Consider the following 14,531-nt stretch of genomic DNA (forward strand, 5'->3'; position numbering starts at 1 on the left):
AGGACTTCTGAAATACAGAGTCAAACTGTGGAATTTTCTCCCCTGCAGAGCCTTGCGAGTGCGGAAGAAGATGGGAGGAGAAAAAATGCCCGTGCAGATGATTGGGGACATCCTGGCTGCAGAGCTCTTGCACATGCAAGCCTACATCAGATTCTGCAGTTGCCAGCTCAATGGAGCTTCCTTGCTGCAACAAAAAACAGATGAGGAAACAGAATTCAAAGACTTCTTAAAGGTATTCTGTTCATTCGCTTCCATTTCACATCCCTATGGCCTTTCTTCTGATGGCAGGGCACGTTCAGAAGCCTGTTCAACCAAAGGTTGACTTGTCCAGAAAAAAACCCATGACTTCAGAATCCTTCATGCAGAGATGCAATCCTCTGCTTTTCTATGGATCTGATATGCTAGCCCTGTTCGCATTCAGTGTACCTCAGTGTTGGGCCACATGCAGCTGGGCACCAGCGGGCCACATGCAGCTGGGGTTCCACCTGCAGCCTGTACACCCCCAGTTTGCCCTGCCCCACACATGCCTCTCTCACACTGGGGCACAGGAGCCCCACACTTCCTCCTCTTCACCCTCCCTCCCAGCACTTTTAGAGCATCATGAATCTGCTCATTCATGCTCTGTCCCCGCTCCTCCCTCCCAGAGCTGGAACACCATTGAGACGGAGGGCCACTCATGCAGCCCATTCACTAGTCTTGGTTGCCCTTCGCTGGTGTACATGGTTTACAGTAGCTGTAGAACATGTCCTTCAGTCTTGCTTCCTTGTCAATATTTTATTCCCTTTTCCATTCCACTGCTTCATATTAATTCAGCATAGTTGCTGCACCCACAAAGTTAGTGCTTGTGTCTGCCTTACTTTCAAGGGTCATGCTACAAAAGAGGTTGGAGTTGATTGATTTGCACTGCAAGGCTTGCTGTTTTAAACACCCTGCATAACTTAACAAAATCAATGTGCTGTTTTGGACTGTGGTTGCTGTCCATGTAAGAACATTAGCGCCAGAAGGCTAACTAAGCACAACATTACATAAAATAAATAAGAGTAAGGAACTGCTGCTGCAGTTCATCTGATGAGCTATCTTTGATGCAGGGCAATAAGCAGTGAAGGAAAAGCCATTTGACACTGTGTCTGTGTGTGACGTAGTGGGGGTACCTGGCTGGTTTCTATGCTGCTGGCTCTGGGGGAACCCCCACTGGCTGCCGTGGGTACCACGACCCAGCAAAACAGGATGAGTCACTATGCAAACCAGTGGCCAGACACCCCCCATGGAGAGGAACAAAGGAAGGTGGAATGCTGGCTTGGCTGGGGGGCAGGGCTGGAAGTTAGTGAGTGGGTTGCTGGCTGTCGGAGGGCATGGAGGAGAGCCTAGGAGAAGGGGCTGGGGTTTAGGGGCCAGTCTCCCCCATCTCAAGGGGGCCTGAGGCATCCTAGCCCAGTTCCTGTACCAGATTACATCTGTGCTGCGCTGTGCTGGAGGAGCAATAAACCACCCTCAATTCCACTGGCTGGTGCAGTCTGTTTGTGCCATTTCGGGGTGCAGGAGACGGGGAACCCCCAACGCGCCGTCACACTGTGTTAGCTTTTAAACAAGCTTTCCAGGATCCTTACAATAAAATTATAATTTACAGCTGACTTAGGGCTTTGATGACTACAGGAACTGCACTTTTCTGGCTTATTTAGGGTTTGTCTGCACTGCAGTTAGCCACCCACAGCTGGAGTGTGCCAGCTAACTTGGGCTCATGGGGCTGAGGCAAAGCAACTGCTTAACTCAAGTGTAGACATCAGGCTCAGGCTGCAGCCCAACCTCTGGGACCCTCCCACCTCATAAGGTTCTAGAACCTGGGTTCCAGCCCAAGCCCAGACATTTACACCACAATTAGAGAACCCCGTAGTCCAAGCCTTGGGATCCTGAGTCAATTGGCATGGGCCAGCCACGGGTTTGTAACTGCAGTCTAGACTGTAATTGCAGTCTCAGTAGAATGACAGTTCTACAACGTGCCATTAGTTCTGAATGTAAATGGACTGTGATGTTTCACCTAGGTGAGTTCTAGGATTTCTTGCAGAAACTAGGAAGCTGCGTTCCATCAGGCACTGTTCAGTGCAGTGATGCAAATAGTTATTTTTATGCCTTGATCAATAATGCAATGTTTGTTAAATGTCTGGATTTCACCATAGAAACTGGCCTCTGACCCACGCTGTAAAGGAATGCCGCTCTCCAGTTTCCTGCTGAAACCTATGCAGAGAATTACACGCTACCCTCTGCTCATGAAGAGTGTGAGTATCCCGGGCTTGTAAAATTCTGAGTCCTGAAGTATTTTAAATTTGATTTCAAGAGCAGGATAACTGGAGTTGCAAAAAACAGAGACAACATTGCTAGGTAACAAGGACTTCTTTATAAGCGTATCTATCTGGACCCTCTGCCCCTTGTGCGTGTGCTTTGTTGGGGAGGGGCAGCTTGCATGTTCTTATGATCCCAGGAGTTATGCCAGCGGGAGCTTAGTGCTCCTGGTAGATTCAACCAAGCCGGAAAGGTCAAGGGGAGAGGAACCAGACTAAGCATGCACACCGGTTCTCTAGGATTGGGGATTTGGCTCAGGGCTAATAGCCCTGACCTAGAAACTTCTCAACTGTGTGTGATGGCTTTCCAGAGTCACTGACAGTGACTTGTACGATTGCCAGTGGTGAAAGCAGAAATGAAGCTATTGACATGAAGATGAAAGTCCTGAGTGCCAAGATTAGGACAATATGGCGCTGGACCATTGAAGTAGAAATGAAGAGCATGGATTACGGTTGGGGCACTATTGAGAGGCTGGCCGGAGGCAGACAGAAGTGGAGGGCCTTTGTTGCTGTCCTATACGCCAGTGGGCATGAAGGGCGATGATGATGATATCTGGCCCCTAGTCTTACCTCGGCACTATCTCTGTTTCTGTTTCCTCCCTTCTGATCCTAACCAGATTCTGGAGAATACACCAGAAGACCACCCGGACCACAGTAATCTCAAGCTTGCCTTGGAACGCGCAGAGGAGCTGTGTTCTCAAGTTAATGAAGGAGTGCGTGAGAAAGAGAACTCAGACAGGCTGGAGTGGATACAGTCACATGTCCAATGTGAAGGACTTGCTGAGGTAACTGGCTAGTACTTGGGTAGCTGGCATATATAGGACTATATTGCACCTCCTTGTGACGTTAATTTACACAGAAACTTGGTAGGAAAAAATAAGTGCTAGTGGTACATTCTGCCACCTCTGATGTCTTCCCACTTGTGATCTCAAAGGGAGATGCCACTCCGTAGATTACATGGCTAGCCATAATATGATTATCCCTCACCTTTCTTGCATGCTTTGAGTGGCCATGCAATTGCTGACATTTTAAACTGGTCCCAGTAAGCTTCAGTTAATACTAATTGAAGCAATTTCCCACCTTTCAGATTTCGTTCAACCTGCCAGCAGAGTGGGGCAGATGTTCTTACATGGTATTATTCCTTGTCAACATTTTTGAAGTTTTTCTTCAAAACAATAAGAATCTAGAATCTATTTTTAAACCTAATTCTGGAGCACAAGATGGCAGCCACTAGGGAAATGTTGCTCACTGGCCCCGTCAGACCTTGGCATTTGTGCCCTTAAAGCCTTACACCAATGTTTTTTATTGAGAATAAGGATGAAACCGTTACAGATTATAAGGCAAGCCACTTCTATTCAGACTTGCTAGGATTCTTTCACATGAAAGGTAAACTATGGGGGAAATATACAATAGTTCTACGTGTATTAAACAAAACAAGTAGGATTTTAAGGGTCAGAGGAACCAACAATCTGTTGACAATCAGGAAGTGATGCACATCATACCCAGCTGTTTCTGCTACTCACATATTGATTATATCTTTCTTAGCAACCAGTTTTCAACTCCATTACAAACTGCCTGGGTCCCCGAAAGCTCCTGCACAGTGGAAAGCTCTACAAAATGAAGAGCAATAAGGAACTCTATGGCTTCCTCTTCAATGACTTCCTGCTCCTTACCTACATGGTCAAGCAGTTTGTTTCTTCAGGGTCAGATAAACTGTTCAGCCCCAAGTCCAACACGCAGTACAAAATGTATAAAATGGTGAGTGAATTAACAAGCAAATCAGTAGTTCTTGAAAAATGGGGCCTGATCTCAGGAATCCTGCTCTCTTTCTATGGTGATAAGTTACCTAGTGCTGCTTGATTATTCATGATTGCAGTGAGTATTGCAAAGTCTTGGTTGTTTTGGGTGTAATCAGGTCTAGTGACAGGCTTCACGGGGCCCTTGTTCTTAAAAATGTGGGCCTCTGTGTCCCACCTCCATATACATCTCAGGAAGTGCTCCCGAGGAGGGAAGGGAAATACCCATTTTCTGATGAGGAAACATATGATGTTGAGATGATTCCGTGTTTTGCCCAAACCCACACATTAAGTCTGTGATAAAGATGGAAGTAAAAAGCAGGAACTCCTGGTTGCCAGTCTTGCTGTGTCACTGCTTACACAGCTCTTTCCTTTTCATAAAGCAATTTTCTTACATAGCAAAGTGAGTTTTAGGCCTGTATTCGCTGGTTTATCTCTTAGTCCTAGACAGACTTTCTAAAATCCTTTAATATAGTTCTCTCTGTTTTTCTGGTGTCCTCAGAGAGGTGTTCACTTCCTTTAGCAGAAGGAGATGTATTTAAATGTCATAGTTTTGTGTCTGCGTATCAAAGTGAGTTTGCCACAGTGAGGTTTGCCTTTCATGCATGTCTTTCAGCCTGTTTTCCTTAATGAAGTCTTAGTGAAATTGCCAACCGACCCTTCCAGTGATGAGCCAGTTTTCCATATCTCCCACATCGACAGAGTCTACACATTAAAAACAGACAATATTAATGAGAGGTGAGTACTGGAAATGCTGAGACTTTGGGGGCCTTGGTGTGCCCTGTGCAACAAAAGAGTGTTTAAGCCAGACTCACCAGTGGCGCGCTCTGCAGCTTATGGGCAGCAGTACATCTACCACGTTACTCCTCTGTATGTTAGTGTGGCAGTCCTTACATCAGGGGTCTCAAACTCATGGCCCATAGGCCATCTACAGCCTAAGCATTTTCACAGTCCAGTCCAGGAGTCCCTGCCGCCCAGAGAGACGGTGTCTGTACTGGTCCCTTAAGCTCTGCCCTCTCCCCTACTAGGGATGTGAACGACTAGTCATCTATCTGATAAGCAAACGCCTCTATCAGAAAGAGGCAGCAGGGTGGGGGAAGAGCAGGGGATGCTTCAAAACGGCAGACACATGGAGCCTGGAGCCAGACTCTGGGCTCTATGCGGTACTCCTGCTTTGAAACACCCCCTGCAGCCCTGGGCCAGCTAGGTACTCCCCCGCTGACCCTGGGCTCCATGCGGCACTGCTGCTTTGAAATGCCGCAGGAAGCATAGGAGCAGCGGGGGACTGCTTTCACCTTTGAAGTATAGTGACAGCCCCTGAGGCTGTTGCTACACTTCAAAGGCAGAGGCGCCCTTATCGACTAATTGATCTAAATTTAACATCCTACCCCCCACATTGCAGCACTTTTTCCAAGAGATGTGGCCTTGGGGATAACTGGGGGAGCCTGACGCAGGGCGGCAGCAGAAGTTGAACCCCCTGAAGTGGAGGACACTCAGCACATTGCTCTGCTTCCCCATGGCTCCCACCACTGTGTGTGGGGGGAGATGTAATAAGTTGCAAGCGGAGACTGCAGTAGGAGTCAGCCAGGAAAGTGGACGGTGAGAGCTGCCAGACACCAGGGTACTGAGAGGACCCTGAAAGAAGCTGTAAGTGGTTCCTGGGAGCAGGCTGAAGGCAGGAGAGCAGGAAGTAGGGTTCACTTACAGACTTCCCCAAGCCAGAGAGCCAGATCCAGAGGACTGGAGGGAATGAAAGTCACAGCTCCTGAGTGAGGTGCCTGCTGATGTCTAAGCTGAAGCCGAGGGCCAGAAAGTGCTGAAGGCAGGGGAGCAGCCAAGGCTCTTATTTACTAGCATCTCCATCCTGGAGAGCTGGAGCTGGGGGAACAGAGAGCCAGGGGGAGAAGAGGGAAAGGGATTCTTCCCTGGAGAGAATGATCGCCCATAAGTAAGTCTGTGGGGTTTGCTCTGGGAAGAGGGGGGTTTGCATTCCAGTTGGAAGGACAGGGTGGCTGTCCTGACAAAGGGACAGAAAAGGGCTGATGGATTCCGGGGGTGGCAGAAGACACCGGCATGTGCTATTTACTAGCTCAGTGGATGAGATGTATTGGGATTTGACACACCACTGGCACTGCGGTGCTACATGGGCTGTGTTTTGGGACTTACATTTTGGACTCTACACAATCAATGTTTTGTTATAAACTCAGCCCAAGGAGGGGCATTCTTGAGACAGAAGAGCCTGGTAGGGAGTTACTGGGGTCTTTGAAGAAGGGAAAGGAAGGTGGTCTGCGACAGGAGCGTGCTGCAGGCTGGGGTTGCCCTCTCACAAACAGGTTTGAGGGGGCATGGAGCAGAAGGCATCAAGCTACAGCAAGTAGGCAGAAGAATCTGCGCTCACAAGAGCACACTCCCTCCGAGACCCTGGAATGGAACCCAGAATCCCTGAGCCTCACCATTCCTTGTCTATCAGCAAGTATCTGTGCAACCCATTGGCAGTGTGTGTCCAATGCCCTCTAGTGCTGTTCCATACAGAGGATGATAACTCATTATTGCTATCCATAACTCCATTAGTGGAAGAGACCTGTGTGTTGAATCGAAAGCAGTGTTTCTCAAAGTGGTCCACAAACCTATTCTGAGAATGCTGCCTCCGGGCCACTCTGGTTTCTTTACTTTCCAGCTCCACTGCTAGGGAGTCTCACAGCTTCCCTTGGCTGCAGTTTATAGCCTAGGGGAGCCGTGGGAAGCAGCAGCCCAGGTCATGCTGCTTCCCGCAGCTCCCCTTGGCTGCAAATGGCAAACGGTGGCTGCAGAGCTGGTAAGTAAACACACTGGAGCAGCCCGGTAGCAGCTTTCTCAGAGTAGATCCACAGGCCACTTTGAGAGACACTGATCTAAAGGGTTCAACCCTGCTGCTGACGTGTGTCAATATAATGCCAATTAGTGGGATTACTTCTTTTAATTTGCTTTTTTCCAAACATATGAAATAATACACAAGCAGTCACGTTAAAAGAACATGAAGGATGCAATTTCAAGCACTCAAAAGTTAGCGATCCTGTGGAAGAAGTAGTAGGTGATCACATAATTAAAAGCTATATCAAATGCAGATAATTCTAATTTTGGCATTTCCAAATTCTCGAGTGCTTGACTTTGCAATCTGAATAATGCTGTTCTTCAAGTGCTTGCTAATGTCAGTTCCCAACAAATACGTGTGTGCTGCATGCCACAGCAGCTGGAAGGTTTGTCCCCTAGCAGTATCACTTGACACTGAATATAGGTCGCTGTCAACCCACCACCCCCTCGGTTCCTTTTTACCGCCTGTGACAGCTAGTTGGAACTCTTGTGCTTACTGCTTTGCAAACACAACTTCCCTAGTTCTTGATATTTTGTTTACATAGATTTAGGCAGTTTCATTATTAGTTTAATTAGTTTTAGGTTTCCATTGGGCGTGCACCATTAGCCCCCTGCCCTTTTCCTCAGTACTGGTGTATGCCTCTGTCACTAGGGTTTGAACCCTGTAGAAGCTGTTGGAATCTCATGCTAACGACTGACCCGCACACTTCTTGCTTGAAGTGTCTGGGGGAAGGCCACCTCAAAGAGCACTGCAAAATCAGCCAAGAATCCAAAAGGAGAGGGATCGGTGCCTCAAGTTGTTACTAATGGAGGCAGCGTTGCTCCCACATTCGGACCCAGCACAGCAGAGCTGTCACCAAGCACATGAGGTGCAAGGCAATGGTCAGCACCCCGCTCACACTCCCCAGACACCCTTGCAAGAAGACAAGGGCCAAGCAGGGGGGCTCTGCCACGCCTAGATCAGTGCCTAAAGATCCTGCCACCATGAGATCCGCTTCAGGCCTTGGGAGTTCAGCCTGGACTACAATAAGGTTCTTGTCCACTCCTGCCCCTTCTAGGGACCAGCTGAGTCCAGATGCTCAGCTCTTCCAGGTCTGGAAGAGCTGGGACGTAGAGATGCCATCTACACCAGAGGTGTTTGAGGTTTCTAAAGACTTAATTGCCATTATGGCACTGCCTTCTTCCTCAAGACCAGACAGGTGCCTGCATCCATCTCAGCAGCAGCTACAAGACCTGCAGTGCCTTCCGGGGTGGGTGATGATGTCATGCCAGTCACCTTCACCTGAGCGCCGGTCTTCAAAGTCTTTGCCAACACTGTGGTCAGTCATTTCCTGAAAGGCCTCAACAGGCTATACGTGCATGGCTGACAGCTGATCCTGGCATGGGACCTCATCCTGGTTCTTCCAGACTAATGGGGCCACCTTTTGAATGGCTGGCAATATGTGCTCTGCTGTACCTCTCATACAAGGTGGGTTTTCAGGTAGCAATCACACCAGCAAGAAGAGTGTCAGAGTTAAAGGCCTTGATATCAGATCCTTCTTACGTCATGTTCTTTAAAGACAAGGTTCAGCTAAGGCCACACCCAGCTCCTTTTTCTAAGGTTGTTTCCCATTTTCATGTCAACCAGGACTTTTTTCTTCCAGTTATTTTCTCCAAGCTGTGCTCAGTCAGCAGAAAGCAAAAATTTCACTCGTTGGATGTTCGCCAGACTTTAGCCTTTTACGTTGTGAACCAGACGGTTCTGGAAGTCTGTTCAACTGTTTGTCACTGTAGCAGACAAGATGAAAGGGCTTCCAGTCTCATCACAAAGGATTTTGTCATGGATCACATCTTGGATCACGTTATGACCACAGTACCTGCCCCTCCGGTAACAGTGGATTCCACCAGCAAAAACTTTGGCAGTGGCCTTCCTGGGTCTTGTTCCAACACAGGAAATATGCAGAGTGGTAACATGGTCCTCCATTCATACTTTCACTGCACATTATGCAATTACCCAGCAGGCCAAAAAGAAATGCAGCCTTTGGTAAAGCAGTGCTGCAGTGGGAAATATTTCAGCTCTAACCCTAGTAGTCACCTGCTTGGAATTGACATCAGCAAGCACTCAAAAAGAAAATTCAGTTACTCATCTCATAACTGTTGTAGACGGAGCTTGATCCTGCCTTGAGGGCGGGGGGCTGGACTCGATGACCTCTCGAGGTCCCTTCCAGTCCTATTATTCTATGATTCTATGATTCTTCGAGTGATTGCTCATGTCCATTCTGTGTCAGTGTGCACACACTGCATGAATGCATTGTCGGATGTTTTTTGCCTTAGCAATACCCATTGGGCCAGCAGCCCCCTGGAGTGGCATTGCTATATCAGTGAATATATACCCCTGCTGGCCCTCCACCCCTTCAGTTCCTTCGTACCACTCGTGATGGTCATTGGAACATGCTTTGCTCTTGCTCTGCAAGAGCCTCTTAGCAGTTCTCACCTGTTGTTTCATATTTAGTGTGTTAAGAACAAATAAACTTATAATCTCATTCTAAATAGTTATAAATAGTTGTTAAGCGTTAGTACTTAGCTGGTAGTTACTTTGGCGTGGGGCTCGCTTTGAGTCCCCAGTGTGTGCGGCAGGGCAGTGAAGTGCCAGAAGCCTATGCCCTGCGGGGATCCCCATGAAGCCTGCCTCAAGTGCCTCAGAGAAGCTCATCTGTCCCAGGCGTGTAAGATCTGCAGGAGGTTCAAGCCACACACCAAAAGGGAAAGTCTCACCTGAAGATCATCCTGATAGAGGTGGCTCTTCATCTGGCACTGACGTCGGATCCAGCACTGGTGACCCATAGCGCACTGGCTGCGGTGCGTCAGCGCCCAGCCACTCACGTGCCTCTCCAGTGTCCTGTAGGCCTCGGCACCATCCCAGTCGCTGGTGCCTCAGAAGAGGCAAAGGCATTGCAGGGGCAGGTCTCCACTGAGACATGTACCAACCGTGCACCCCCGGCGGGGCACCTAGCACCAGCGAGCACGGCACCTGGACCATCGCATCTGGTTGGCACCATTCTAGCCCACGTTGGGACTCCAGCCCTGCAGTGTATACCTCCCAGAGCCCTCTACACCGGACACCTTCAAAGCTGTGAGGGATCTCAGGAAACTTACCTTGGCACTGAGCCCAGCAAGGCGCATGACACCAGACGGCACTGTGCCATAGCCGTAGCACCAAGTGCTCCAGCACTGGGCACAAGAGGACATTGTGCAACTGCAGTGCTGACCTCTCTGATGCCAGTACTGGGCCCCACACTGTCTCCAGTAGCGGCACTGACCCCTGCTCCAGGCACCAGAGCCAGCACTGACACAGGAGCTCCAGGTGGCACCAACCCTGTCACTGGGCCGTCTGGCTGCTGGCACCTCAGTGGTGGGAGGGCTGGCACCAACCCGTTATTCCGCTGCCTTCCCCTCAGCATCACAGTTGGCCAGGACCGTTATCAGCTTACGGCCCTTCCCTTTGGCCTTTTTATGGCCCCTCGACTTTTACAGAATGTACGGCCGTAGTCGCCGCTGCCCTGAGAAAGTGTGGTGTCCGGTGTTTCCTCAGACCAGGTGCTGGCCCGTATTGCCTTGGAGTGGAACCTTTTCCTGGAACTGGGCCTCCTCCTGAAAGTAGCCAAGTCTACCCTGGCCTCCACCCAGGTTATAGAGTTCGTGGGCACCCATCTGGATTCTATGTCAGCCACAGCTTCCTTACCCACATACCATTTTCTGATTATCAGAGAAGCCATCATGGTCAGGCAGGCGTTTCCGAAGACCACAGCCAGCAACTACAAGCGCCTCCTGGGGTTTATGGCCATCTGTATTTATGTGATTCAGCATGCTAGGCTTTGCATGCGCCCACTGCAGTTGTGGTTGGCATAGGCCTACACCCAGTCCTTCCACTCATGGGATAAGGTGGTGACAGTTCCCCCGTTGTCCTTCTCTCCCTGGACTGGTGGACCCAGGAGGAGGTGGTCTGCGCCAGAGTCCTGTTCTCCAGGCCACTTCCAGTCCTTCGGTTGGTGACAGATGTATCCAACAATGGATGCACACAGTGCATGCACACCTACATGGAATGGACACGAGTAGCACATCTCGAAGAACAACAGTAACAAAGGTAAGTAACCATTTTTTCTTTAAAATGGTTTGTGCATATCCAGCCCAATACCCACTCTCCAACCCCTCTGTCAGAGTGTCCAGCAACAAGGACCTGGGGAGAGGATTTTAGACTTGGCCCTTTATTCAGTGTCGTGAAGGCATGCCCCAGCAGTGCCTGAATCAACCCAATGAATACTGCTAGAGGAAAACATTTTTGGCTGCTGTACACCCGATGCAGCACACCTCATTGGAATTAACCTGAGCAACACATCTTGAAGAACAACAGTTGCAAGAAGGAGAGTAATGGTTTTCTTTTAACCTAGTGGTTTTGGGTGTAATATCCTACGTATTGGCTACTCACATGTGCCAGCCTAATTTTTAGGTCATATATTTTTCCTGATACATAATTAGCACAGGCTTCTCTTTGTCTAGACCAACATACTGTATTAAACTGAGTCACCCTCTGGAAAAGGTTTAAATTACACTACAAATGTTTTTCTCTCTAAAACTGATTGCAAAAATTTCAATCTCCGTAAGGTTCACCCCACTGATCTCTATTCGTCCCACATACCAGCTAAGAAGGAGGCTGGTATGGCTGCTCTGGACTGGGTCAGGTAGACAAGAGACCATTTTTCTGATGATTTCCCATGATGGGGGCAATGGGCCAAGCTTTTGATAGGTTCTCACACTACAGAGATGGCCACAAAGGCACCTTCACAAAGCCCATAAGGTGGGGGCTTATCTTAACCTTCACTTGGATAGACTCCAAGAGCTCAGCTGAATTGATATATCACTATAAAGCAGGTTTCCCAGTCCCTAATCATTCTCATGGCTCTTCTCTAAACCCTCTCCGGTTTATCAATATCTTTCTTGAATTGTTAGTACCACTATTCCAGCAGCAGCATTTCTTCTTTCTACTTCTGCTTGACTGTCCCCTATTTATGCATCCCAGAATCACATTAGATTTTTTGGCTATAGTGTCACAGTAGGGTATCATGTTCAGTTGATTATCCACTATAACTCCCATGTCATTTTCAGAGTTGCTGCTTCCCAGGATAGAGCAGCAACTCTAAGTATAGGCTACAGTCTTTGTTCCTGGGTGTATACCTTTACAGTGATCCATAATTTTACATCAAATGAATAGATGATGTTGGGACCCTCCTGATCAAGGATACCTAAGATCAGGTTAACTCAAAAGAAGGGAACAAAAAATGTAACTTCAGTTAGAGGCAGTAAGTTTTATTAAGTGTTCCTGGAATAACGGAAAGATTCATGGCTCTAAAGTGACTCTGAAGGGATTAATTTTCACAGGACGGCCTGGGTCCAAAAGATCAAAGGAGCATCAGAGCAGTATATCGAAACCGAGAAGAAGAAACGGGAAAAAGCTTATCAAGGTACAAAATGTGGGTGTTGACCTGAAAGGATGCAGGGCTTGCATGTTCCTAGAGGGATTTCAGAGTGTTCTCTTGAGGAAGCAGCTTCCAAGATGGTTGAGCTAATCTCCCTCTTCTAAATGATTAACATTCCACTGAGAGTGTAGGTGCTATTGCACGGTTGAGTGTGTAACTTGTGTATTAATCAGGGTGTCTACATATTAACTGTTCCAAATGGGGCAAACTAAGGTAATATTGTTGCCAGTTTTATTTGTATCATCTAGTTGTTTGTTAATTCTGATTTTCTTTTCCAGCACGCTCACAGAAGAGCTCAGGAATAGGACGCTTGATGGTACATGTGATTGAAGCCACAGAGCTGAAAGCTTGTAGACCTAATGGTAATAATTTAGGGATGGAAGGCTAGTACATTCAAAGAGGGTTAAGAGTTCACCGAGTCAGGAAAAAGTGCAGATTTCAGTGACAGCCTCTGAAGGAATTAACCTGCAGGTGGCCCTCAGGGATGCAGTGAGGTAATGTCTCTCGGCTGTACTAGTGAATAGATGTTGCCTAGCCCAAGTTTTTGGGATGGGAGTCCTGTATGCACCTTCAAACAGTAGTCACAATAGGAGAGAGGTTTTTGTATTGGGCTGTACATTTAGTAAATCCAGCCTCTGAGGAAGACTTACTTTGAAGAATAAGATGAACAAGTGACACCTGAGCAGAGCCTTGGCTGTGGTCTGGCTCTTTTGTGTATTCCTATTAATAAAGACTCTTCAGTGCTAGATCTGCTTAGGGAAAAGCATTTCACCGTTTGTTCTGTGCTTAGGGAAAAGCATTTCACCGTTTGTTCTGTGCTTAGGGAAAAGCAATCCGTATTGTGAAATCAGCATGGGGTCACAGAGCTATACAACCAGGACACTGCAGGACACTTTGAACCCGAAGTGGAACTTCAACTGTCAGTTCTTCATTAAGGACCTTTATCAGGATGTGCTGTGTATCACCATGTTTGACCGGGATCAGTTCTCACCTGATGGTAGGTATAAACATTTTTTCCAGACATGGAGAATTTTTTGATCATTTTGATTGTGCTGCATGTTTTCCTCCCAAATTGCCAGAAGGGCTTAAAGTGTGGTTCCACTCTGAGAAAAAGACACAATTTACTCAACAGATATATTAGCCCTGCAGAGCTAACAGTTCTGGGCAATCAAGCTAGATTCTATTCAATCTCCTCCATCAGCAACAGAACTGGGTTTTTTTTTTTCCACCTGTCTAACCCCTGCAAGAAAAGGTGTCACTTGAGCACAGAATGTGTTCCATTCATTGCTGGTTGGATGCGTGAGAGAGAATCCAGTTTAAGTCTCAAATCCCAGGTTCCACAGGCAAGGCTGGCAGTGGGTTATATAAGCTGAGCACGTTATGAAAACCATTAACTCACAATAAACGGGGGACCTCCCAATGCCATTTTTAGTTATTTTTTTTTAGGTAGAACCATACTTTTATACACACTGTACAACTGTGTACTCTGTTGGTAGGCAAAAGATTCCTACATTGAACACTGTATCCTTTTAAACGCTCGAGTAGGACTGTTATTTGGAACTATTATTCGTGCTGGAGAGAATAAAATATATAAATCTAATTAAAAGTGGCTGAGTTCAGACAGTTAAACTCCTTGGTTTTCTTCCTGGCACCTTTCTGTGTGTCTCCATGTATAAGATGAGAATATTTTGTTTTGGAAAGGGATGATATCAGATATGAAATTAGAGAAATGGTCAGAGGTAAACAGGATGAAGTTTAATAAAGACAAATGTAAAGTGCTCCACTTAGGAAGGAACAATCAATTTCACACTTACAGAATGGGAAGCGACTGTCTAAGAACGGTTACAGCAGAAAGTGATCTAGGGGTTATAGTGCACCACAAGCTGAATATGAGTCAGCAGTGAGATGCTGGTGCAAAAAAAAGTAAACATGATTCTGGGATGTATTAACACGTGTGTTGTGAGCAAGACACAAGAAGTCATTCTTCCGCTCTACTCTGCACTGGTTAGGCCTCAGTTGGAGTACTGTGTCCAGTT

General features: G+C 47.5%; 1 protein-coding gene across 5 annotated transcripts in view; it reads left to right on the top strand.

Annotated features, from left to right (window-relative positions):
• Window positions 1-14,531, top strand: part of ITSN2 (intersectin 2) — a 138,785-nt gene that overhangs the window by 121,440 nt on the left and 2,814 nt on the right. For all 5 annotated transcript variants that reach the window (XM_089777028.1, XM_089777030.1, XM_089777031.1 and 2 more), the window contains 8 exons: window positions 49-232; window positions 2,175-2,273; window positions 2,954-3,121; window positions 3,882-4,094; window positions 4,749-4,870; window positions 12,398-12,480; window positions 12,774-12,857; window positions 13,319-13,492. In XM_089777028.1, coding sequence (XP_089633154.1) covers window positions 49-232; window positions 2,175-2,273; window positions 2,954-3,121; window positions 3,882-4,094; window positions 4,749-4,870; window positions 12,398-12,480; window positions 12,774-12,857; window positions 13,319-13,492 — 1,127 coding nt within the window. The remainder of the gene's footprint in view (window positions 1-48; window positions 233-2,174; window positions 2,274-2,953; window positions 3,122-3,881; window positions 4,095-4,748; window positions 4,871-12,397; window positions 12,481-12,773; window positions 12,858-13,318; window positions 13,493-14,531) is intronic.

Source organism: Pelodiscus sinensis, chromosome 3 (assembly GCF_052426305.1).
Source record: "Pelodiscus sinensis isolate ZL-2025 chromosome 3, ASM5242630v1, whole genome shotgun sequence".
Classification (NCBI taxonomy): Eukaryota; Metazoa; Chordata; order Testudines; family Trionychidae; genus Pelodiscus; species Pelodiscus sinensis.